Genomic DNA, 19,108 nt, shown 5'->3' on the forward strand with positions numbered 1-19,108 from the left:
CAAAGGTACATTTTACTAGCAAAATTGATTTTATATACAGAACCTACCAATTCAGATTATTATTTATATGAGATGAAATTGTGTTTGTTTCAATGGTTGTATAGAGGATTGGGAAAGTGAACAGATATTTCTATCTGCCCTGGCCCTGTTTCCAYGAAGTATGTTGTATTCCATACAACAGCACTGTGTTGGTTTGTCAGGCTGGGAAGTTTCTTAAAGCTCAAATCTAGCCTTAAGCTTGGGGGATGTGTCAGGAACTGATGATCCAAAAGAACAAAGGCAAGAGAGGGAAGAACCACGATACATTTGTACTAACAGAAAGATGGCAAGGCAGACCCTGAAAAGTATGGCAGACCCTGAAAAGTATGGCACGTGAACGTTCCATCATCTGCTGAAAATTCAGTGTTCATGGTCTTCTTTAGCAAGCTAAACACCAAAGTGCCTCTTGAGTTGTGCAGAAATTCTTAGATACAACTGAACCTTCTCAGGTGCTCCCAAAGAGCAAAGGGATTTCTCACATTCTGCTATTCAATCGGTTGAATGTCTGCACTGGTGTATTATTTTAGCTGGGCTACTGTTTGCATCATTAAAGCAAGTGGATTCATAGGTGATAGATAGCTTCTAAAGGTGCTTTTTAACAGATGTCAAAAGACACCTTTTTACTGTTGTGTAAAATTAGGAAACTGACACAAAGGGTACTCTGTGTCCTAAAGCTTTCTTCATCCAGTTCATAGTGAGGGAGACTCATAGGAGTCATTAGAACCTGCTCCTACTGTCCTTACTGTAACATAGATAAGAAAGCAAAGTCATCAAAAGAMCTCAGAAGATGAATTTTAGTGGTAAAGGAAAGGAATACAAATTTGTTTTGTTGACCTTTCTTCAAATTTTTCATGTATGTTTCAATTATGCTGGATATATGAGCTGCAGCAAAACTGCTCTCAAACCTTTTTAAGTAGCCAGTGTTAAAACACATGCTCCTGGGGAGAATTAATCCATTCTGAGTCCTCTGGAGGGTTTCTTATTGCTCATCCCTAAAACACCTCCTCTGTTATTTCCAGAATGAAGTCACTTCCTTTCCTGGGGGAATTTGAGGAAACCCAAAACACRGTTATTCTGCCTGAGATGAACCATGTGTCCAGCAATGAATCACAGACTTCACTTGCTTTTGAAACAGAGGAACAYAACAATAGGAAGAATCTGATGAGCTCCACCAAGTCTTTGAAGGACATGTCTTATGGTGGTCTGACTGGTGACATAGGAACAGATTTCAGATCTTGGCAAAAGAAAGAAGCTCCACCAGTTCCTCCACGGAGCACTTCTCGGCACCTTACAAACTCACTTTCTGCAGTGGTACAGCTTTCAGAATCACCAATAAGAGATCCAGGCATCAAAAGCAATTGCAAGGCTCAGGATTGTTGGAATGGAGGGAAACTGARGAATCCTTCACCTGTAAACAAGAATAAATCTGCAGCAGTCTGTGCAAATGAAGGGCAGGCTGTGAAAGTTCCTGTGATGGTAACTACTGCAATACCTGTAACCAAAAATGAGTGCCATGTTCCAACAAATTTCTCCCACAACACGTGGGCATATGATGTGGGCAAGCTGGGAAAAGACAATGAAAACGAGCCTGCCTCACTGTCAGCCCAGAAGAGTTGTTCAGATGGAAATATGGCCCAAAGCAACAAGAWGCACCAGAAACAAAATGGCAAGTCTCACAGCAGCCCTTTTTTCAGTAATGACTTTTATGCCCCTGCTACCTTGCACARTGATCTTTTGGAAGACACCAAGTATACTTTGGGAAAGACCCAAAGAAATGAAACGCTGGCAGCAAAGATTGATGAGTTTAATCGGACTGTATTTCACACAGATAAATGTAACCCTGCTCTGCAACAAAATCAGGTGCCTCAAGCAGCATCAGAAGATCACAAACCTTGTGGTCCTCTGTGTGACTCTGCTACTAGCAGGACAGAAACTGTMAATACATCTTGTGCTTCAAATCCCAAACTCTCTGCAGCAAAGGAGCAAGAAGCTAGCAATCCCAGCAAAGCTGTCAGGACGGCAGGGCAACAAAAACACACGAATGGWCTTCCAAATACTAGTGGTTATAGGCACATGCTTCACGAGCATGACTGGAGACCAAGTAATTTGTCCGGTCGCCCGCGTTCAGCTGACTCAAGGTCSAACTATGGTGTTGTTGAAAAGCTTTTGAAAAACTACGAAAAGTCAACAGCGACTTCTCTGTGTAATTCAAAATGCTGCAAAGATAAGTGGACACAGGCAAATTCTGARTTGACCAATGGGGGTTGTGAGACACTGAGTCAGTATTTAGAAATGCTCCAGATTGAGCAAGAAAAGCAAGACTTTCCAAGGAATTCAGCCAGGCATATTGGGCAGCAACTCAAGCAAGGAAAAGAGAGGCAGAAGTTACCAGAGGTAAGGTTCATAACAATGGCAAAACCAAAATAATTTCATTTCATAACAAGCCACAGACTCTGAAATGGGACAGACTAACATTATATTGTAAATAGTCGTGTAAAAATAGATACTTTAGGCCAGGATCTGGATGAATCAGGAGCATTTCCTCTGCAGATTGTAGAGTTGTGGGAGGGCAGGAGCATGTAAGTAAGAATGAGCAGTGATGACATGTGCCAGATTCTGATCCCTGCTGCTGTTCTGTAAAGATAGATTTTTACTGCACTGCAGTTGTTCTAGGATTGAACTAGTGAGAACTTCAATCAGATTTTAACACCCTCTCTTCTTGCTTAAGATGTGTTGCCATAAGCCTTCCCATAGGGCTGAAGCAAACTTGGCCATGCCCCAAACCCTAGAGATCTTAGGTAACATTCTTCAGTATCCAGGGTGCTGCTTGGCTCAGGTTTCCTTGGAACTGCCTATGGCAAGGGGTATTGTGACTCCATAAAGTTTCCAGTAATAAAGTAACCTTCCCTTAATCATGTCTCAGTTCCAGCTTGTCCTATATAATCAGGCATAGGCTGACAGAAACAGAAGAGCATGGCATGACTAATTAATTTATATTTGGCTGAATTTTATTTTCAGAAGTTYAGAAATACTGCCTTTGCCAATGTTCTTTCTTGATGAAAAGGCAAACAGATGGTTTGGAAAACACACTGTAAGTTGCAGGTTCCATAAAAGTCCACAAAGAACACTAAGAGATGTGTCTCTTGGAATCTCAAAAAAGAGAAGGCAGGTGTGTTTTGAGCTGATAAATTTAAATGGGTTCAGGCTGTCAGCTGATATGCCTTAATTTGTCACAAATTCACAGACTTCAGYGGTGCTATGTGGGTTTAAGCAGCTGAGAATCTGACCATGCAGATTTTCTTCTGCATGTCTTTCTGAACGCCTTGCAGTGACGCAATGTCTTGCGTAACAGGCACATCTTTACTTCAGCACAGAAAGAAAAAARCCATGAAGTTTCTGATTTCTTTTTCATCCAATAAACTTTTGACAGGCAAACAAATTTTCATTGTGAATATGGAGGAAGGAATAATGACTTGATCAGATAATGACTAAGTTTATATTGATGTAAACCCAGAAAAACTCCAAAAGCCAAGTGGATTTTGTTTCTCCACAGGCTCACATTTTATATTGTCATCTCTATCTGAAGAAACCAAGTGTGGAATACTGCCTGATCAGGAGTTACCAGTTTAGGTCCAGCAGAATTAATGTCACAGAGATGAAAAGAACTACATGTGGAGTGAGGCACTGGGCTTATTTTCATTATTTCCAATTTACATCAATGTAGCTATGATCAAAATCTATTGGGTTCCCTTTGCATTTATGGCTCTGCACGTAGACATGACACTGTATTAATACATAACCATTCTGAATTAGTTATCAAGTTAAACAGCTTCACACTGCAGTAATGGAAACAGAGTTCTTGGCAGTATGTGACTGTGAAAATTGCAGCTATCAAAAAATGCCTGAAAAGTGTATAGATCATGCTCCAGTAATATCAGGTGGTATTCTGACTTCTACACTTAGAATAGTTTACAGTGTTMATTGACAAAAAACTTCAAGAAACTAAGAGATAAGAGGCAAATGTCAGTTTTGTCTTGCACTATCAATTTATCCTTTCCTTGTGTCTGACACTTGTCTCCATATATTTTAAACAGCAACTGATGTGAGAGTCCCCGCACATAGAAATAGCTGGTTTTTTGCATTCTGTGCATTGCTGTGCTCCTTTTAATAGCTTCAACCACCTGTTCTGAGGTCACCACAAATGTCTTCCTGCATTCCCGCTGCATTCCASAAAAGCTGTAACTTGTTAAAGCGAGGAATTGCCTTTGTGTTCCAGATATGTGTGCCAGCTAAATGTTCAAGTGAGAAGGGCTTCTCCCGTCCCGCTCGGCCAGCAAATCGACGCCTACCTTCCAGATGGGCATCCAGATCCCCRTCAGCACCGCCTGCTGTGAGAAGAACAGTGTTAAACTCTGTCTCCTTTCGGTCAGAGACCTCAGTAGTCTGAACCCAGAGCTGGGTTGGATGGTGTTGTGAAAGCTCTGTGCCTCACTATGACTGTGTTTGGTATGTGTCATAGCAACCAGTTCCACRCTGTTGTATTTTGTCCAAGAGTGACCCCCACCACACGCTGGACAAAGCATTCTGAATCTTAGGTCGTCATCACCATGGTCTTCAGTGTTTTTATTCAGATGAAATAGCTATATCCCTGGTTTTCTCTGGGTCTTTTCTTTTTTTTTTTTAATTTTTTTTTGCTAGTTCACAAGGAATTTTTTTGAATAGCGTCTTAATTTGCCAATCAATTTTGAGTTGAAACAATGTATAGTGCTGTATATTCTGACTCTTCTGCAAACAGCAGAACGTGAAGCTGTATGCATGATCATGTGTTTGTAGGTGCATGTGTTGGACTAGGAAGTATACAGGCCTGTATTTAGAAGAGACAAACTGTGCTAGTGTTGACATTGAAATTACAACCTATATGCCTACATATATATATATACTTTGTGTTTATTTTAAAAAGTTTGAAATATACACTCCTGATGACATTTATATTTTGTATATCTTTTACATAGGTTCACAGGTGTAGTATTTAATGTAAAAAACCTAAATATGCATTTTTGGTGACTGATCGCAGTGATAATGCCTTGCACAATATGTATCTGAAGCAGACTAGCTCGACTGATTTGTCAGTCATGCTTCATGGCATCCTTGTTCAGTTTCCTAATCCTTATGCTAGGTCAAAATTCCCAAACATATTTTTTCTGAATTAAAATACTATATGATTTGTAATATAGCCTTTTTCAGCACCAGAGACATTTCTGAAATGTTCCAAACCCTTTACAAAGCTTAAAYGTGCCATTATATATATAGCATACTGTAAACACTTCGGTAGTTCTGACTACTGTAACATACAACTTATGAAGGGAAGAAAGGGGTTGTATATGCTCAATTCTGTAAAACTTATTTTTCCTTCTAGCATTATTCTTTGAGGTTTGGCAAAGTCAGATAACAATGGACTTGTTTACTTTYACTCAAGGCAGGAGAGCAAGCACCGTTGTTCCTGGTGCTGCAGCCACGCTCCTTTTTTTACTCTTCTCCTAGACTAGAGTGCCTGAGCCACTTGCTAATTCCCTGCTCCTGGACTGACTCGTGGCAGTCAGTTATGAAGTTTATGTTGCACTCTGGCAACAACTACATCTGGTATGGAAATACTGCATCGAGGTACGATCACAGCAGTGCCCAAAATTCTGGCACATGGCATTGCAACTCTGGTGTTGCCACCACTTGACTTGGTATTGTTTGCCATCTGAATGACAGAGCCTGCCTCATTCCTTCCCACAGCGTGAAARAAGTATGGATGCTACCCAGGCTCTGAACTTTCAGAAAGACAKTGTCCTTCATCCTGGAATTTTTTCACCTTTTGCTGGATGCACAGTGCAGTAATGATGATAAATGTTGCCTTTAAAAAGCATGTCTAGGTCAAAAGGAGTAAAGAGGCATTTCTTCAACTTCAGCCTGATCTTGTCTGGCAACTTTTCTTCTTCTTCTGGAGAAACRTAGTGTGTTCAAAGGAATTTCAAGAATCATCCCAGGATCCATTAATGTGCACATCTTCTTATGTGAATGTAAAAAGGATTTCAGAGAGAGTGTAGGCTTTTGTCCTAGTGAATTGTATATGTGGTAATATAGGGAAAATTTAATGTGCTTAATTTGGTAGTGATCTGTTGTTCTATTCCTGTCATGTTGAGAATTCAYACCTTTTTCCTTCCTTTTAGGACCTTATTCTTCTTTCCTCTGCACAACTTTGATTTTGAAGAGAGAAAAAAACAGGAGGCCATGTGTTCTGAGCAATAGCCTGTATGGTAGTATTGATATGAGTCCAGGCTTGCCARTATTGGAGTGAGCAGGCGTTAGAGCCATAAATCCCAATTTATCATCCATTGTGGCTGTTTTCTTGGCAAAATACACACTCAGAGTAATTTGCTCTATCTAGACTTCTGGTCCTTTCTAGGTCTACCCCACAGTACATGAAGACTTCAAGCAAATCAACAATTCATCAAAACTTACTCAGATGTTATTGCAAAGTTATTGCTGGAAAAAAATAAAAGGACAGAAAATCTTAAAATTTATACAGTTCAGATAGAGACAAAATTCTGTGTCCTCAAGTGAAAAATCAAGAGTTCTATAAAATYGACTGTTTGCCCTAATTTAGAGATTGCACTCCATTAGCTTCCTCAGAACTAGAAAAATTAGGCATGCTGTAAATTTGGAATGTGGCTTAATACTCTTAACTGTGGAAATYAGCAAACCTAAATGCCTTGCAAATTGACCTTTTAAATGCTTAAGAAGCTGACCTGCTTTAAATACCTAATGCTGAGGGAAGGTTAATATGAGAGAACTGTAAAAAAATGTGGTTCTTAACATCAGTCACTGTTGACTGCAAAAACACTTTTTTAAATTACCTTTATGGTGAAGTTAAACAGTTTTGTTCTGAAAAATTGTGGTGCAGTTTTGTTGGAAGTATGTAACTATGAAAGCATTTCCTTTGATTAGTCAGTGAAGGTGTTTCTTTAGTTCCCTTCAGTTTCTTTGGTTGCCTTTGACATAGACCACATTGTTGAATCACAGAGGAAGGATCAAATACCAACAACATTCCCTGATGTATGTAAGTTAAATGAACAGAAGGTTTTTGAAATAAACTAATAGGTCAAGGATGAGTCCATTTTGTCAAGATTTTCTGTGTTCATCTAATTACAGACATTGGTTCTGAAGCCTAAAATTATCAAACCTGGTGATTTTGGTCTGCAGAYGGCTAGTTGGAAGTGCTAACCTTAGAAAATTGCCACTGTCACTGTTTAAATATTCTCTTCAACTGCCCTTGTAACAGGGCCAGTGGACTGTGGTGATTTTTCTAGTTCCCATAACTGTGATTACTGAACCATAGTAATGGCTTTATTCACTTATTTGCTGGAGGGGGAAAAGCTCCATTGGGCTTTCAGGTTTCCCTCTGTTGTTTCTTACAAGGAAATCTACACATATACACATATTTGTGCAAGAAACACAAATGATCCAAGCATAACTTGACCTTCCTATTAATTCTAGTGACAGTTATGAAAGCAGTGAATTTTGTAAGACTGGTTACAAAATAGGTTTTAATGATTTTACTCCTCTATACACTGAAGTCTTAATGCTGATATACATTTTTCTTACTTGCACTCTGAATTAGTCTCTCTTTATGGCATGTTTATGGGTCTTAGTAACTCCCTGGAGACACAGTGTCAGCTGCCCATTGAAATGGGGGTGCCACTAGGAATCAGCTGGGTGGTACTTAGTGGACCACTCTTAGAGAAAGCATCATTCTCCCTCATGCTGGGAGATGGAGCCATAATCTTACCAGACCCTTTTGTGGAGGAGTGGGGCAGGGTAGAAGCATATAGAGAAGGGTCACTTAGATCYTACCTGCATATGCAGCAGAGCAGGCCACCTGAAGGCTAGAAAAGCAGCCTGAGTCAGAGCCTCTGATGGAGGCAGAAGGAATAGAGGGAAAAAAATTCCCTTAAAACATCTGGGTATCATTCCTCAAACTCAAAGTACATTTCCATTAAGTGTTTTGTCCTTACAGTGTGACAGACATGTATCTTTAAAATGTTGCTGAAAGAATGAATTTTCTTTGTTCTCCAGCAACAGCACAATTGTCCTTCAGTGTTGCACACACTGGAAGGCAGTTGGCTGTTACACGTAGGAACGGATTGGCAATCAGTGTAACAGAATTTTCCAGCACATTCAGAACACCAGTTTATTTCTCCAGTTGTCTGTTAAAAAAATATTGGTTTTTGAATAGGGATTTTGTATCCAAATGTCTTCAACAGCATTTGAATAAAGATCTACAGCAATCCAGAAGGCAGGCCCAAGAACTTATGCAATTCTCACAGTGCTGCTATGCAAAGAATGTCTTTGGCTTTGAGATCTGTAATATACAACTCTAGCCATTATATTGCTTATATTCTCTTTTGGACTCATTTGTAATGGTGTCTTTAGTTGTGTACGTGATCTTTAAACTGGGAGGTGCCCTAAATGCACTGAATCAAAGCCCCTCATTGCCTCTGGCCTTTCCACCCCTCTTTGATTCCCTGTGTGTACTTTTGTGTGGTTTATTGTCCTTGGTCTCTGTGTATATGCCATACCATAGGACTTACTATCTGTACTGCAGCCAAAATATTTTTTGGACAGGCTGTTTTAAAAAGTGCTTATATTAATGTTACCATTTATAAATATATTAGAGCTTGATCTGTTGTTTTGCATCACTGAAAATGCACTTTTTTTGTCCACTGTTAATGGTATATATTACACAAAAGTTGTGCTTTTGTTTTTTTGAAATGACAATTTGTCTGCTTTTGCAGTTTGGTTCCACCCCTCTCTATYGGACCTTCTCTGCTGGCAAAGTTCTTGCCTCAGTAGAGATGTGTTTCTGATGTGTCCACTTGCTGTGTGGCCGCTCATACCTAAGTGTGGCCGCTCATACCAGTGCCTTGCTAACTATGTTACTCTAAAAAGAATTGTACCAGAATTTCCATGGGATAAGAGAGATTGAGCCTTCAACATTATCAAAGTGAAAGTGTGGTTAATGCCTTTTCTCTAGTACTGCAGTCAGCAATATTTGTGTTTAAGCATCTGGAGTAGCTGCAGTCCCAAAATGAAGGGGGGAAGAGAGCAGGCCCTGCACAGGTATGTGTAAGGTATGTAATACAAGTAAGCAAGCTGTGCTGGCTGATATTAATGGTGAATTAAATCCCTTGCTTTGTCAATTCATTAAAGCCAGAGCTTGTTTGATATCAGGTCTCAGTGGATGCATTGACCTCTATTCAGCTGCTGATGTGCCACAGGGATTGCAGTGCTCAGAAGTCTGATTTTGATTGTCCCTCTACTGGAGGGATGCCACTGCCTGTGGCAGATGTGTCTGYGTAGTCTTCTGCCAGTGCCCCTCAATTTCCCTAAATGAGTTTACTGCAGCTAGACTAATTTRTAAATCATATTCACAGTAAGAAAGGACTGTCATTAAAGAAAATTGCAGATGTGAACTCTGCAAACATGACACTGCCAGCTGGCATGGTGACACAGWAGATCATACTGAATTTCACTTCTGTATCATGAGACATCTGCAGCAGGTCAGCTCTTCTGGTACCATATATGATGCACAGCAGCTGAAGATGTTTTTAGAAGTACACCACAGACAGATTTATGTGTGCACAATGCCTGCTTGTTTCTTTGCAGGATCTTTCCAGGTTTCACAAAGATACTCTGATTGTTTTGGGAGTTGGAGATTTTTTTTTCCAAAATCAGCTGAAGACRGTTGACAACCCATGCTGTTGCTGGYAAGAAGTCTCATAGGAGTTCTGAAGACAAAATATCTACTCAGAGAAGTATCGGGCTACCAAAGGGGATAAGATGTAAGTTGAACAAGCCAGTTCACAAACTGGCTCACACACTCTTACATTTTGTACCCCCACACACACATACAAAAAATTTATTTCATATATGACCACCACAGTCACTCACATAGTACATGCATAAAAATGATGTCTAATATYGTATGTGAACAAGCTCCTCCCAAAGAATGGCACTGAAACTTTTACATAAAAATAATCTGTGATTTAATGGGATCCAGCAGTTTCTGAAAGCCCAGTTTCRTATAAGTAAATGCAATCAAATCTTCTAATGAAAGAAATGTGCTTATGCATGTCATCTTTTTYTTCAAAATATTATAAGCTTACCTTACACCTCTGATCATGATTTGGCTCTTGTACTGCAGGGGGAAAAAAAAGAAAGGAAGTGAAAATAATGATAAAAAAAATATTTTTGAGCTTAGGCACTGCAAAATGTTTCTACTGGTCTCCCTGTACAYGGATGAAACTGACAGCTTAAGATTAAACAGTATTTTCCATGCAAAGATCTTCCATTTCTCCTCTCTGTAGTTTTACTCCTTCCTTCCTTCTCCTTCCATCAGAAGGTGACCATTCAACCACCTGAAGAGAAGAGAAATAGGCCTCGTAAAAATAGTTGTGGAGGCTCCTTTTCACTTCCCAGCTCTTCTGCAGCACTCCAGATGTGCAAAACACGATATTTCCACAGAAAGATACGACAGAGCAGAAAAGGATGCCTTTTGTCATCTTTCTGCAACAAGAACTGCATCAGCCACTTTGGGGCTGAATAGTGTTATGGGTCTTTTTTCCTACTGTAGTGTGGAAAAAAGCTTTTTTCTTTTCTGTGTAGTAGTCTGTATTCCTTTCAACCACCTCTGGGAAAAGTTTCTGCTATTTTAGTTCATTTTACAGCAAAATTTCACAGCAGTTGGGACGGAAAGTGAAGAATTCCTCATTTACTACTGGAAGGTGTCCAAAAGCTGAACTAGATGTACAAAGAGACAAGACATATTTAAAACTGTTTAAATATCTCTTGCCAAAGTCATCTGCAGTCAGCCCACCAAGATTTTTAGAAGTGAACTGTCYCTTTAAGCTTGGCTCTGGAAAATAAACCAACTTCATTCTTCTGTAGCGAGTGGAAAGTGGATGATGAAAGTAATTTGCAACATTCAGAAATGAAGATAACTGTGGTGATTTAAGTAGCATTATGCTGCTTGCACAGCCTTCTRTGAGTTATTATGAGTTATGTGTTATATATTCTGTTTTTCCTAGAATGCCATTTAGTGCCAGCCTGTGTGTATTTTGGCCTAGACTGCTGTCTCATAGGAGCTGTACATTTAGATATGTCTCAGAGAATCAGGCTCATGTAATGAGCTGGAGCCATCATCTCTGTCATCATTCAAGMAACATTTGAGAAAATCAAAGCTCACTAATCCAGAGTGCCTGCTTTCCTTTTTTGTCTATATAGACACACAGATATGTACAYATCACATGGATATATACACTGATACATTTTTTTAATGCTTCCTTCTTGGTTTTGCACTGTGTGGAAAAAAAGAGTGGAGCTTATACAAGATTACAGTCAGTCTTAGCTAAAATGGAACAAGCAGGGGTGTTCTGCTGGACCTGAGATCTCAACTAAAATCCCAGTGAAAGGAAGTGTTGAGACATTTTAGGCTAGGAAGTTGAATCAAGCAATTTATCATTTCTTTCAGCTAAAGCAGAAATTACTAAAAATAAWTTTTTTAGCTAAAGCTAAATCCTTTCTCATGATATTCAGTTCAAACATTATTGGTCTCCATGTGTCTTTACAGGACCAGTGTGAATGTATTTATATTTTTCCCTACCTATGTTGTCCTGTGAATTGAAGAAAGACAGRCTGTATAAAAAGGACTTTGATTAATAGTGAATATTTCCCCAATTCAGGAAGGTTGGATTCAGTTCATTCACTTGGCACACARGCCAAATGCAAAGTGTCTGATAGGAGTATATTAAAAGTCAGGGAGGAACTGAGACGTCAAATTCAGACTTTTGGTTTTGTTTAATTGCTACTTGAACCTCCCTAAAATCCAAAATCAAATCCCAGATTAATCTGCCAGTCCTGATACCTCCCACAGTTTGACATTGAAATGACTGAACTGAAGAGAGAAACTTCAAATTTTACATGCATGTGTAAGTATTGTCAGTGTACACAGACTATAATGAAACTTACAGAACTTCATGCAGCTTAAAATTTCCTGCTAATGTTTCCCACTGGTAATCACTACCCTGTAAAACCAACTGTGTAAAAGCCATGAACCTACAGGGAAAACTACAACAAAAACAACAACAAAAAAAACCCAAATCAAACCAACAAACAAAAAAACTCCAGAAAAAAAACAACCCACAGAAAGAAGTCCAAGCTCCAGCCACACCTGGGACATYTGTGCTAAAACAAGGATACAGATACCGGTTTTGCTGCACAGATTTTAACACTAATTGCCACAACTGGATGCAAAAAAAAGGAGTGTTTTCTTCCTCTTATACAGAGAGCATTAGGTGAACTTGTCTGTGTTCATAGCTGGATTCCCAGGTTTGCACCGACTTTCCTGAAAGAGCAACAAGTGTCAGAGCTGATTTCAAATGAGCTCTTGCGCTGTAAGTGAGTACTGATGTCATCAGCGACCATCTTTGCTGCAGAACTCCGTGCTGCTACTACTGGCCCAGAAAAACAGGAGGAATAAAGGTCTGCTTGACACCCACAGSAAGTTTAGGGTTGTTGAAGGGAGAAATTCACAATGTTTCTTGYCCTAAACACTGTAAAAAGCCCAGCAGCCACACTTTTCTTTCTAAAACACTGTGTACACACCCACTCACTGCTGACTAAAACTGTTTTTCATGACAATGATATTACCCACCRCTGACTTTCCATCACACAGGAAAGGCCAGCTGCCACAGGTCTGGAATAAGGAAATGACACTCTTGGTTTTCTTATTTCTTTGGCAGAGACACAGACAATTTGGTTTTCATTAGACACACAGCTTTTATTTTTAAGTTGGATCTAGAGGAGGGGGCATTCACCATCTCCATCACTTCACACGGGCTTTGATCTGCAGAATTCTTAGATGCTATCMCACAAGAAGTATACCACACTTTGGTTGGAGGTAGAATAAATTACTGATCCAGCTAAGTGATAAATTTGGGGGTTGGGAAGACCACTCTTCTCTCCACAAGCAGCTTACAGTGTGAGAGYATGAGATGTTACAGCATTGCACTGGYACTTGTTTACCTKCCAGTKTTTTCTGCAGTCCTRTGGAGCAAGCATTAACAATCCTGGTTTTGAAGTGCAGGAAAATGAASCAGAAAAAGACATAGCAGGAAACTMCTGACTTTCTGGGGATAAGTGGGAGGAAGGAAGTGAAGCAGAATATCAGAGCAGACAGAACTGTAGCAATGTAAGATGTGCCATTCTTTCCTACTGCCCTTTGGAGTGGGAAAGGGTGAAACCTGTGCCCACCTTACAAGCCAAACACTCAGACTGATGTCAACCCACCTAAAGCTGGGGCAGGGCTCACTTTGCATTGAACTGGGTGAGGGACTTCTGTGATTCATTCCAACAGCTCATCCTGGGAAGATGGATGTCTTCTGCAGGGGCAAAGGAGGCAACTGCTGCGAGGAGACCTCTGCTGCTGAGCCAGAACAGTTGTGCTTGCTGTGATGGCTCATGGAGCCCACAGCAGCACTCCAGTCCAAAAGTGTCACTGTGCCATTAGCATGCCTTTGTTGTGGTATTGAAGACTTTCTGTTACCCCTGTCCAAGCAAAGTTGGTCAAATCTGAAAACGCATCACTCTGGCCTGGAGCAGCACATAACGCGTTTCTGGGTGCACGGTGCAACAGGTCTGACAACAGCCAAAGGCAGAACAGCCAAGTGAGGTCASAACAGCCCCCAGTGATCTGTACCAGGCTACCCAAGCACCAGTGGCAGGTCTTTGGCTCAGTGATGAGAAGACAAGAAGGCCAACCCATTGCCTGAGGTTTGAATCCTGCTTGTCCGCATGGGACCTCAGACTCAGACCTCTCTCTCCCCGCTCCCCAGCGTGAAATACCAGGAGAATGTTGTGTTAACAATAGATCTCATTGAAGACTAAGGAGGTACCACTTGTTCTGAATAGACTCACTTCACAGGGAGAAACTTACTTGTTGTGTACAGTCTGTATTTGCTTTCACAGATTAGTGAGGGAAGAATTTTTTAGAGATTTAGTCATCTCAAATAATTTGATAACTCTGTCAAGCTCATTCCACCTTTCAAACTGTGTAGCAATTGGACAAATAATTCTGTTAGTCTGTATTTACAAYCTTAAGAGTCTYTTTTCCACAGGGATGTAYGCTCTCCAGAGACACATCCTTGGAYATACACGGCTGGTCTAACCTCGTGTTACAATACATGCTCTGGCTTAATCCAAAGGACAGAAACCATATCAAGAAGAATCATAGGACTGTGACCCTGGGGACCTGTGGTTCGTGTTTTGATCTACCAGGACCTGCCTTAGCTGATCTTGCTCAAACCACTGGGTGAGATTCTCAAATAGAGACCTAGTGCTTGTTTTTTTCTACTGGAGTGAGTGAGGCACTTGCATAGTTCAGTGGGCCTCTTGTACAAAATAATGGTTATAGTAATGCTTTCTTTGGCTGACTGTTCTTTTTAGGTTATGTTAGTCACTCTGCAGACATTGCAGAGAGACAACAGGAACTTCTTTTCGGTCCAGAAGGAGTAGTAACAAACCCAAAATCCACTGAGATCGTTAGAAGTCCTTTCCATCTTGGATCACACCTTGTGTGTTTAAGATCAATTTTTAGCTAGCATTTCCTATCACTAAATTTGTGAGAGACAAGCCATGAAAGAAAGACCTGAACAGATGCAAAGAGAATTCTTTTCTGTGATTAAAAGGTATCACCCCATTATACTTTGGCAAAATTTCCTGAGTGTTAGTCCTAGTTCTGGGCAAAAGGAGAGTGTCCCTCTCTGCCTGACTGTGACAGTATATGAAAAGGACTGTACTTCCACTGTCAAGAAAAGAACTTACTATCAAGATAGTGAAAGTTATTAAAATATTGCTGAATTTACCATATAAGGCATATTGGAYTCCCAGCTGGACTGGTCTGTGACTGTCAGTATGATTTAACAGATTCCATGCATCGGGTTCCAAATCTGCAATACTTTATTCTCCTGCCCCTGATTAAGGTCTTGGATCCATACAACCCTCACATTTAATTGCACTGCTCTTGGTTAAGAACACATCTTTAATCAAGTGCTGGGCAGCCCCTGTTAGCGGAATCAGATGTTCTAATGAAAGAAAGGAATTGTAGGTGTTGCCAGCGGAGCTCACACAGAGAACGCTGAAAAGGCAGGCAAACAGAGGGCTGGAAAAGTTTCTGTCTCTTCTCTTTAATCACCCCTCCCCTCTCCTGCTGACATTCTCTGACTCAGTAGAAGCTGCCAAATCGCAGATGGGCCTGCATGAATCAGAATAAAACAAGGAAGCTAGTATTTGTAGGAGAGATTGGAACAGTAACAAATAAGACTGACCTGATTATTCGAGCATGGTTAGACATAATGCCAGGCTGCATCTTCTGATATTTGCTGTATGATTTATATATCAGTACATACTGCAGAACGCAGTCAAAAAGTGCTGCATCCCTTTTGTGTCTCCTCTTCTGTAATTCTAGCAGTTTTTTGTGCTTTGAACTCCCGACTTCTGAATTTTGCAGCACTGGTTATGTCGAACAGGGTTTAGAAGGGGCAGCGATATCAAATCAGATAATGTTTGCTCCCATAGCCGTAAGTATAGATATTTTGTTGCCAAGATTTTTAATTGCCAGGCAACCAATATTACATTTTGATAAAGCTGGGCTGTTGCACACTGGGATTTGTAGTTTCAGCCCGAATCAGTTTATGGAAGTAARGGAACACTATTGACAACAGCTGGATCTTAGATTCTACTGCCTGGTGCTTTGTCAGTGAAGGCCCCTCTGTTGGAGAAAAGGAATGGGTTCAATCACTGAAGTTTAAAGAATATAGGCAAAAGAGAAGGATGATGAGCTGCAGGCAAGCATCATCAAACACTGCTTCTGCCCTCCTGACACTCAGGCATCTGATAAAATCCTCTAGGAATAGGGCTGCAGCTGCAGCATGAGCCCAGCTAGACCTTGGCAGCACTCAGCAGCCTCACGTACTTTGTGGGAGGGAGGGAAAAGGGAAAASAAAACAAAGCAAAACAACACAASCAACTAACAAAAATAACCCTTAGARGTAGGAAAATGAGTGAATYCGTCCTGGAGWTAATGTTTCTCTGATTCTCACTSACAGGAATAYGCGTCTGTKCACACTGACRCATATTCCTTGTCTCTTTCCTCTGTTTTGTTTGGAGTGCKGAGACATTGTTCCCACTTTGTAGCTGCAGAGCAGAGGCAGAGRGAGACCGATGTTTTAAACATTGAACTGTGTAATTGCAGAGAATTTGTGTGGGATTCTGGTCTCCAAACCAAGTTTCAGCATCTGCCCAGCCATTGTCTTTCATCCTTCCCTGGCCAAACTGAGATTACATGGTAGAGAAGGAAATTGAACCTAGACCTCTCTCATCCACCATTATAGCTACATCCCCACCAAGACTGGGATTTGGGCCCTGCCTACTTTGTGCCCCTGTCACAGCTCTGGGGACTGCTTTAAGTGGAAAATACGTTGAACTTAGCTTTTTGCTTTAAGGGGAGTCTGCTTTAACAGCAACRTAGGTTTGCTGGGCATGTGGTGAAATGAAACATTTTTTTAACCTGCTTTTCTTTCATTTGGTTAAGCAGGTTAAAAAATYCCTTTCAGGAACTGCCTTCGCTGTCTTCCTGATTAACTTCTGTCTGCATMATTTTGTATACTTTTAGTCTCGTTTATTTTTATTCAAATTATTTTCTTCCCAAACATCTTATACCCCAAACTTTTCAAGCATCCACTAAGGGGAATTTTGCTTTGCCTCTAATAATGCTTTGCAATTGTCTCCAGTACAATTCTGTTCTTTCAAAATAGGATTGAAAAATATGTTTTGCATAAGAAATTCTCCTTGATTTATGGAATAACACAGAACATATTTCTTACTGCTTCCCATTGCCTTTTTTTTTTGTATTCTGACATAAATCAGCTTTTTTCATCACTGCTGCAGACTGGGCAGAGTTTTTTGTGGTACCCTATGCCAACATTAAGTTAATTCCTAACATGGATTACAGATGCTCAGGGGCACATCTAGACAAGGAAGTGGAACTGGGGCACACATTGACCTGAGAGAGGATAAACCACCAAATGTTACTTTGCAGCTGTTTTTAAGTCACTTCAACACAGCTTAGTCTTGGAATTAGCACCTGGGGCTCAGTTAAYGAGCCCTGCAGGCTCACGTGGTCCCTGTGAAAGATGATTTTCAAGAAGCTCCAGACATTCAATTGCAGGCAGTGAAATTACCATGTTTATTTGTTAATTATATGGTTAGAAAACACACACACAGAAGAATAAGCTTTCCTTTTAGAAACTGGTTATTTTGTTTTGCATAGCAGTGGGCAGCACATGCTAACATGAGACCAAACCACAGACTAAATGACACGTCTCCTTCTGCAAACAAATTTAACTCRCATTGAAGTCTACGGGAGTTTTGCCAATAACTAGTGGAAATACTAGCAATTCCTTGGGGTCAAACAAAGAGCACAACTGTATCAGGAAAAACTAGATGAACATTTGAAACATGTATGTCAAAGTCCTGCTTGTAAGAAGTTCACTGGCTGGACTTGCAGAGCTGTGCAGGAGCAGTCTCCAAACTGTTAGGAAATTAGTATGATACAGTTTCATTAAGGTTGCAAGATACCTTGTTTAGTAAAATGTGACCCCCCCTCCCTTTAAAGAAGATGATAATTAAAGGATGCAAATGCAGTACACAGAATCCTGTTGCTTAGACCTTTATCCTATTTAGTGCTCCTGATCCCTGGATTTACTGAAGAAGTGTTTAAGGGGATAAATCTGTTTCAGGAAGTGAACTGTTCTCTTAGATTACCAGAGTGTATTTTGTATGCTGACATGGTAGGGTTCCAAAAGAGATGCTCTCTAAAATAGGGTAGATGAACTAAAGTAGAAGGATAATCATACACTGGGCAATTGTTAAAAGACATCAAAACACTAAGAGACATGGATTTTAATGTGAGAAACACAAATGTAGTTGAGTGCTTTTTGGAGGCATCAGGGAAGATTCGGACTGCATTGTGTCAGACACAAASAAACACACATTGATCAGAATTTGTGGGCATGGAATTGTTATATCAAAACAAGAGTAACTACTGAATCTTCAAATGCTCTAGTGCAATTTATCACAYCAAGGGGCATCCTACACCTTGCATTTCCAGTGCAGACAAATATTAAGAAACTTTTTATTGCAAAGTGAGATAAATCTTCTTTTGTGTGAGCTCACAAGCTCATCAAGTCCAAGGTCAGCAATGACTCATTTCGGCATGCCTAAGTCATAGCAGAGGTACTAACTATGGTCTGGTATTGGAAGTATCAGGTCTGACCACCTCCTAACATTGCATGTTTACACATTCACCCTGGTGATGCTATTTTTGMCCCAGCAGAATGACACAGCAGTGGTCATTCTGTCTCTGTGGGCCTGAGTGCAGCCTGTGAAAATGGATAGCCTTGTCCACAGTGGAGGAGAGGATGTGACCAACTGGCCATGAGAATTAAGCACACCTGATGGTTAGATCCCCMAAGTGCTGGGCAAGCAGTGATTTGGTAATGTGAATTCATGTTTTGTGTCAGAATAACCATCAGCCAATCCAAGTACAAGTGTGACRWGGTACYTGGTGCTTGCTTTGGCTACTWGAGTCATTAAAAATGGGGAAAACAGTAAATTTTTGACAAAACATACATCCCTATAATGCACAGTTTCTCAGGAAATCAGGTTTCAGACATTAGCAACTTTCCAGGATGCAGTTAGAGTCCATAATCTCAACAGCCAAGAGCAYGCCAGCCTCACCTTTTCAAAGGCAAAGCTATTTTGGGATCCARCCTATGGAGATGAACTAATGGATATTTCCAGGTCCTGGCTTCTGATGTCTGTAGCTCACTGAGAGCAGTGTGTTTCCTCTCACCAAAGGAAACTGCGTTCAAGAGATAMATGGGGCTACCTTATATTTTGCCCTTGA

The 19,108-nt window shown here is 40.5% G+C and overlaps 1 protein-coding gene across 1 annotated transcript in view; it reads left to right on the top strand.

The window, feature by feature from the left end:
- Nucleotides 1-4,715, top strand: part of SOGA3 (SOGA family member 3) — a 48,559-nt gene extending 43,844 nt beyond the window's left edge. Inside the window, exons 6-7 of the mRNA XM_057363589.1 lie at nucleotides 1,059-2,433; nucleotides 4,316-4,715. Of these exons, the coding sequence (XP_057219572.1) occupies nucleotides 1,059-2,433; nucleotides 4,316-4,486 (1,546 nt within the window). The 3' untranslated portion in view covers nucleotides 4,487-4,715. The remainder of the gene's footprint in view (nucleotides 1-1,058; nucleotides 2,434-4,315) is intronic.
- The last annotated feature ends 14,393 nt before the right edge of the window (nucleotides 4,716-19,108 follow it).

Source organism: Malurus melanocephalus, unplaced genomic scaffold (assembly GCF_030028575.1).
Source record: "Malurus melanocephalus ecotype Western Australia unplaced genomic scaffold, MMel_1.1 scaffold_29, whole genome shotgun sequence".
NCBI lineage: Eukaryota > Metazoa > Chordata > Aves > Passeriformes > Maluridae > Malurus > Malurus melanocephalus.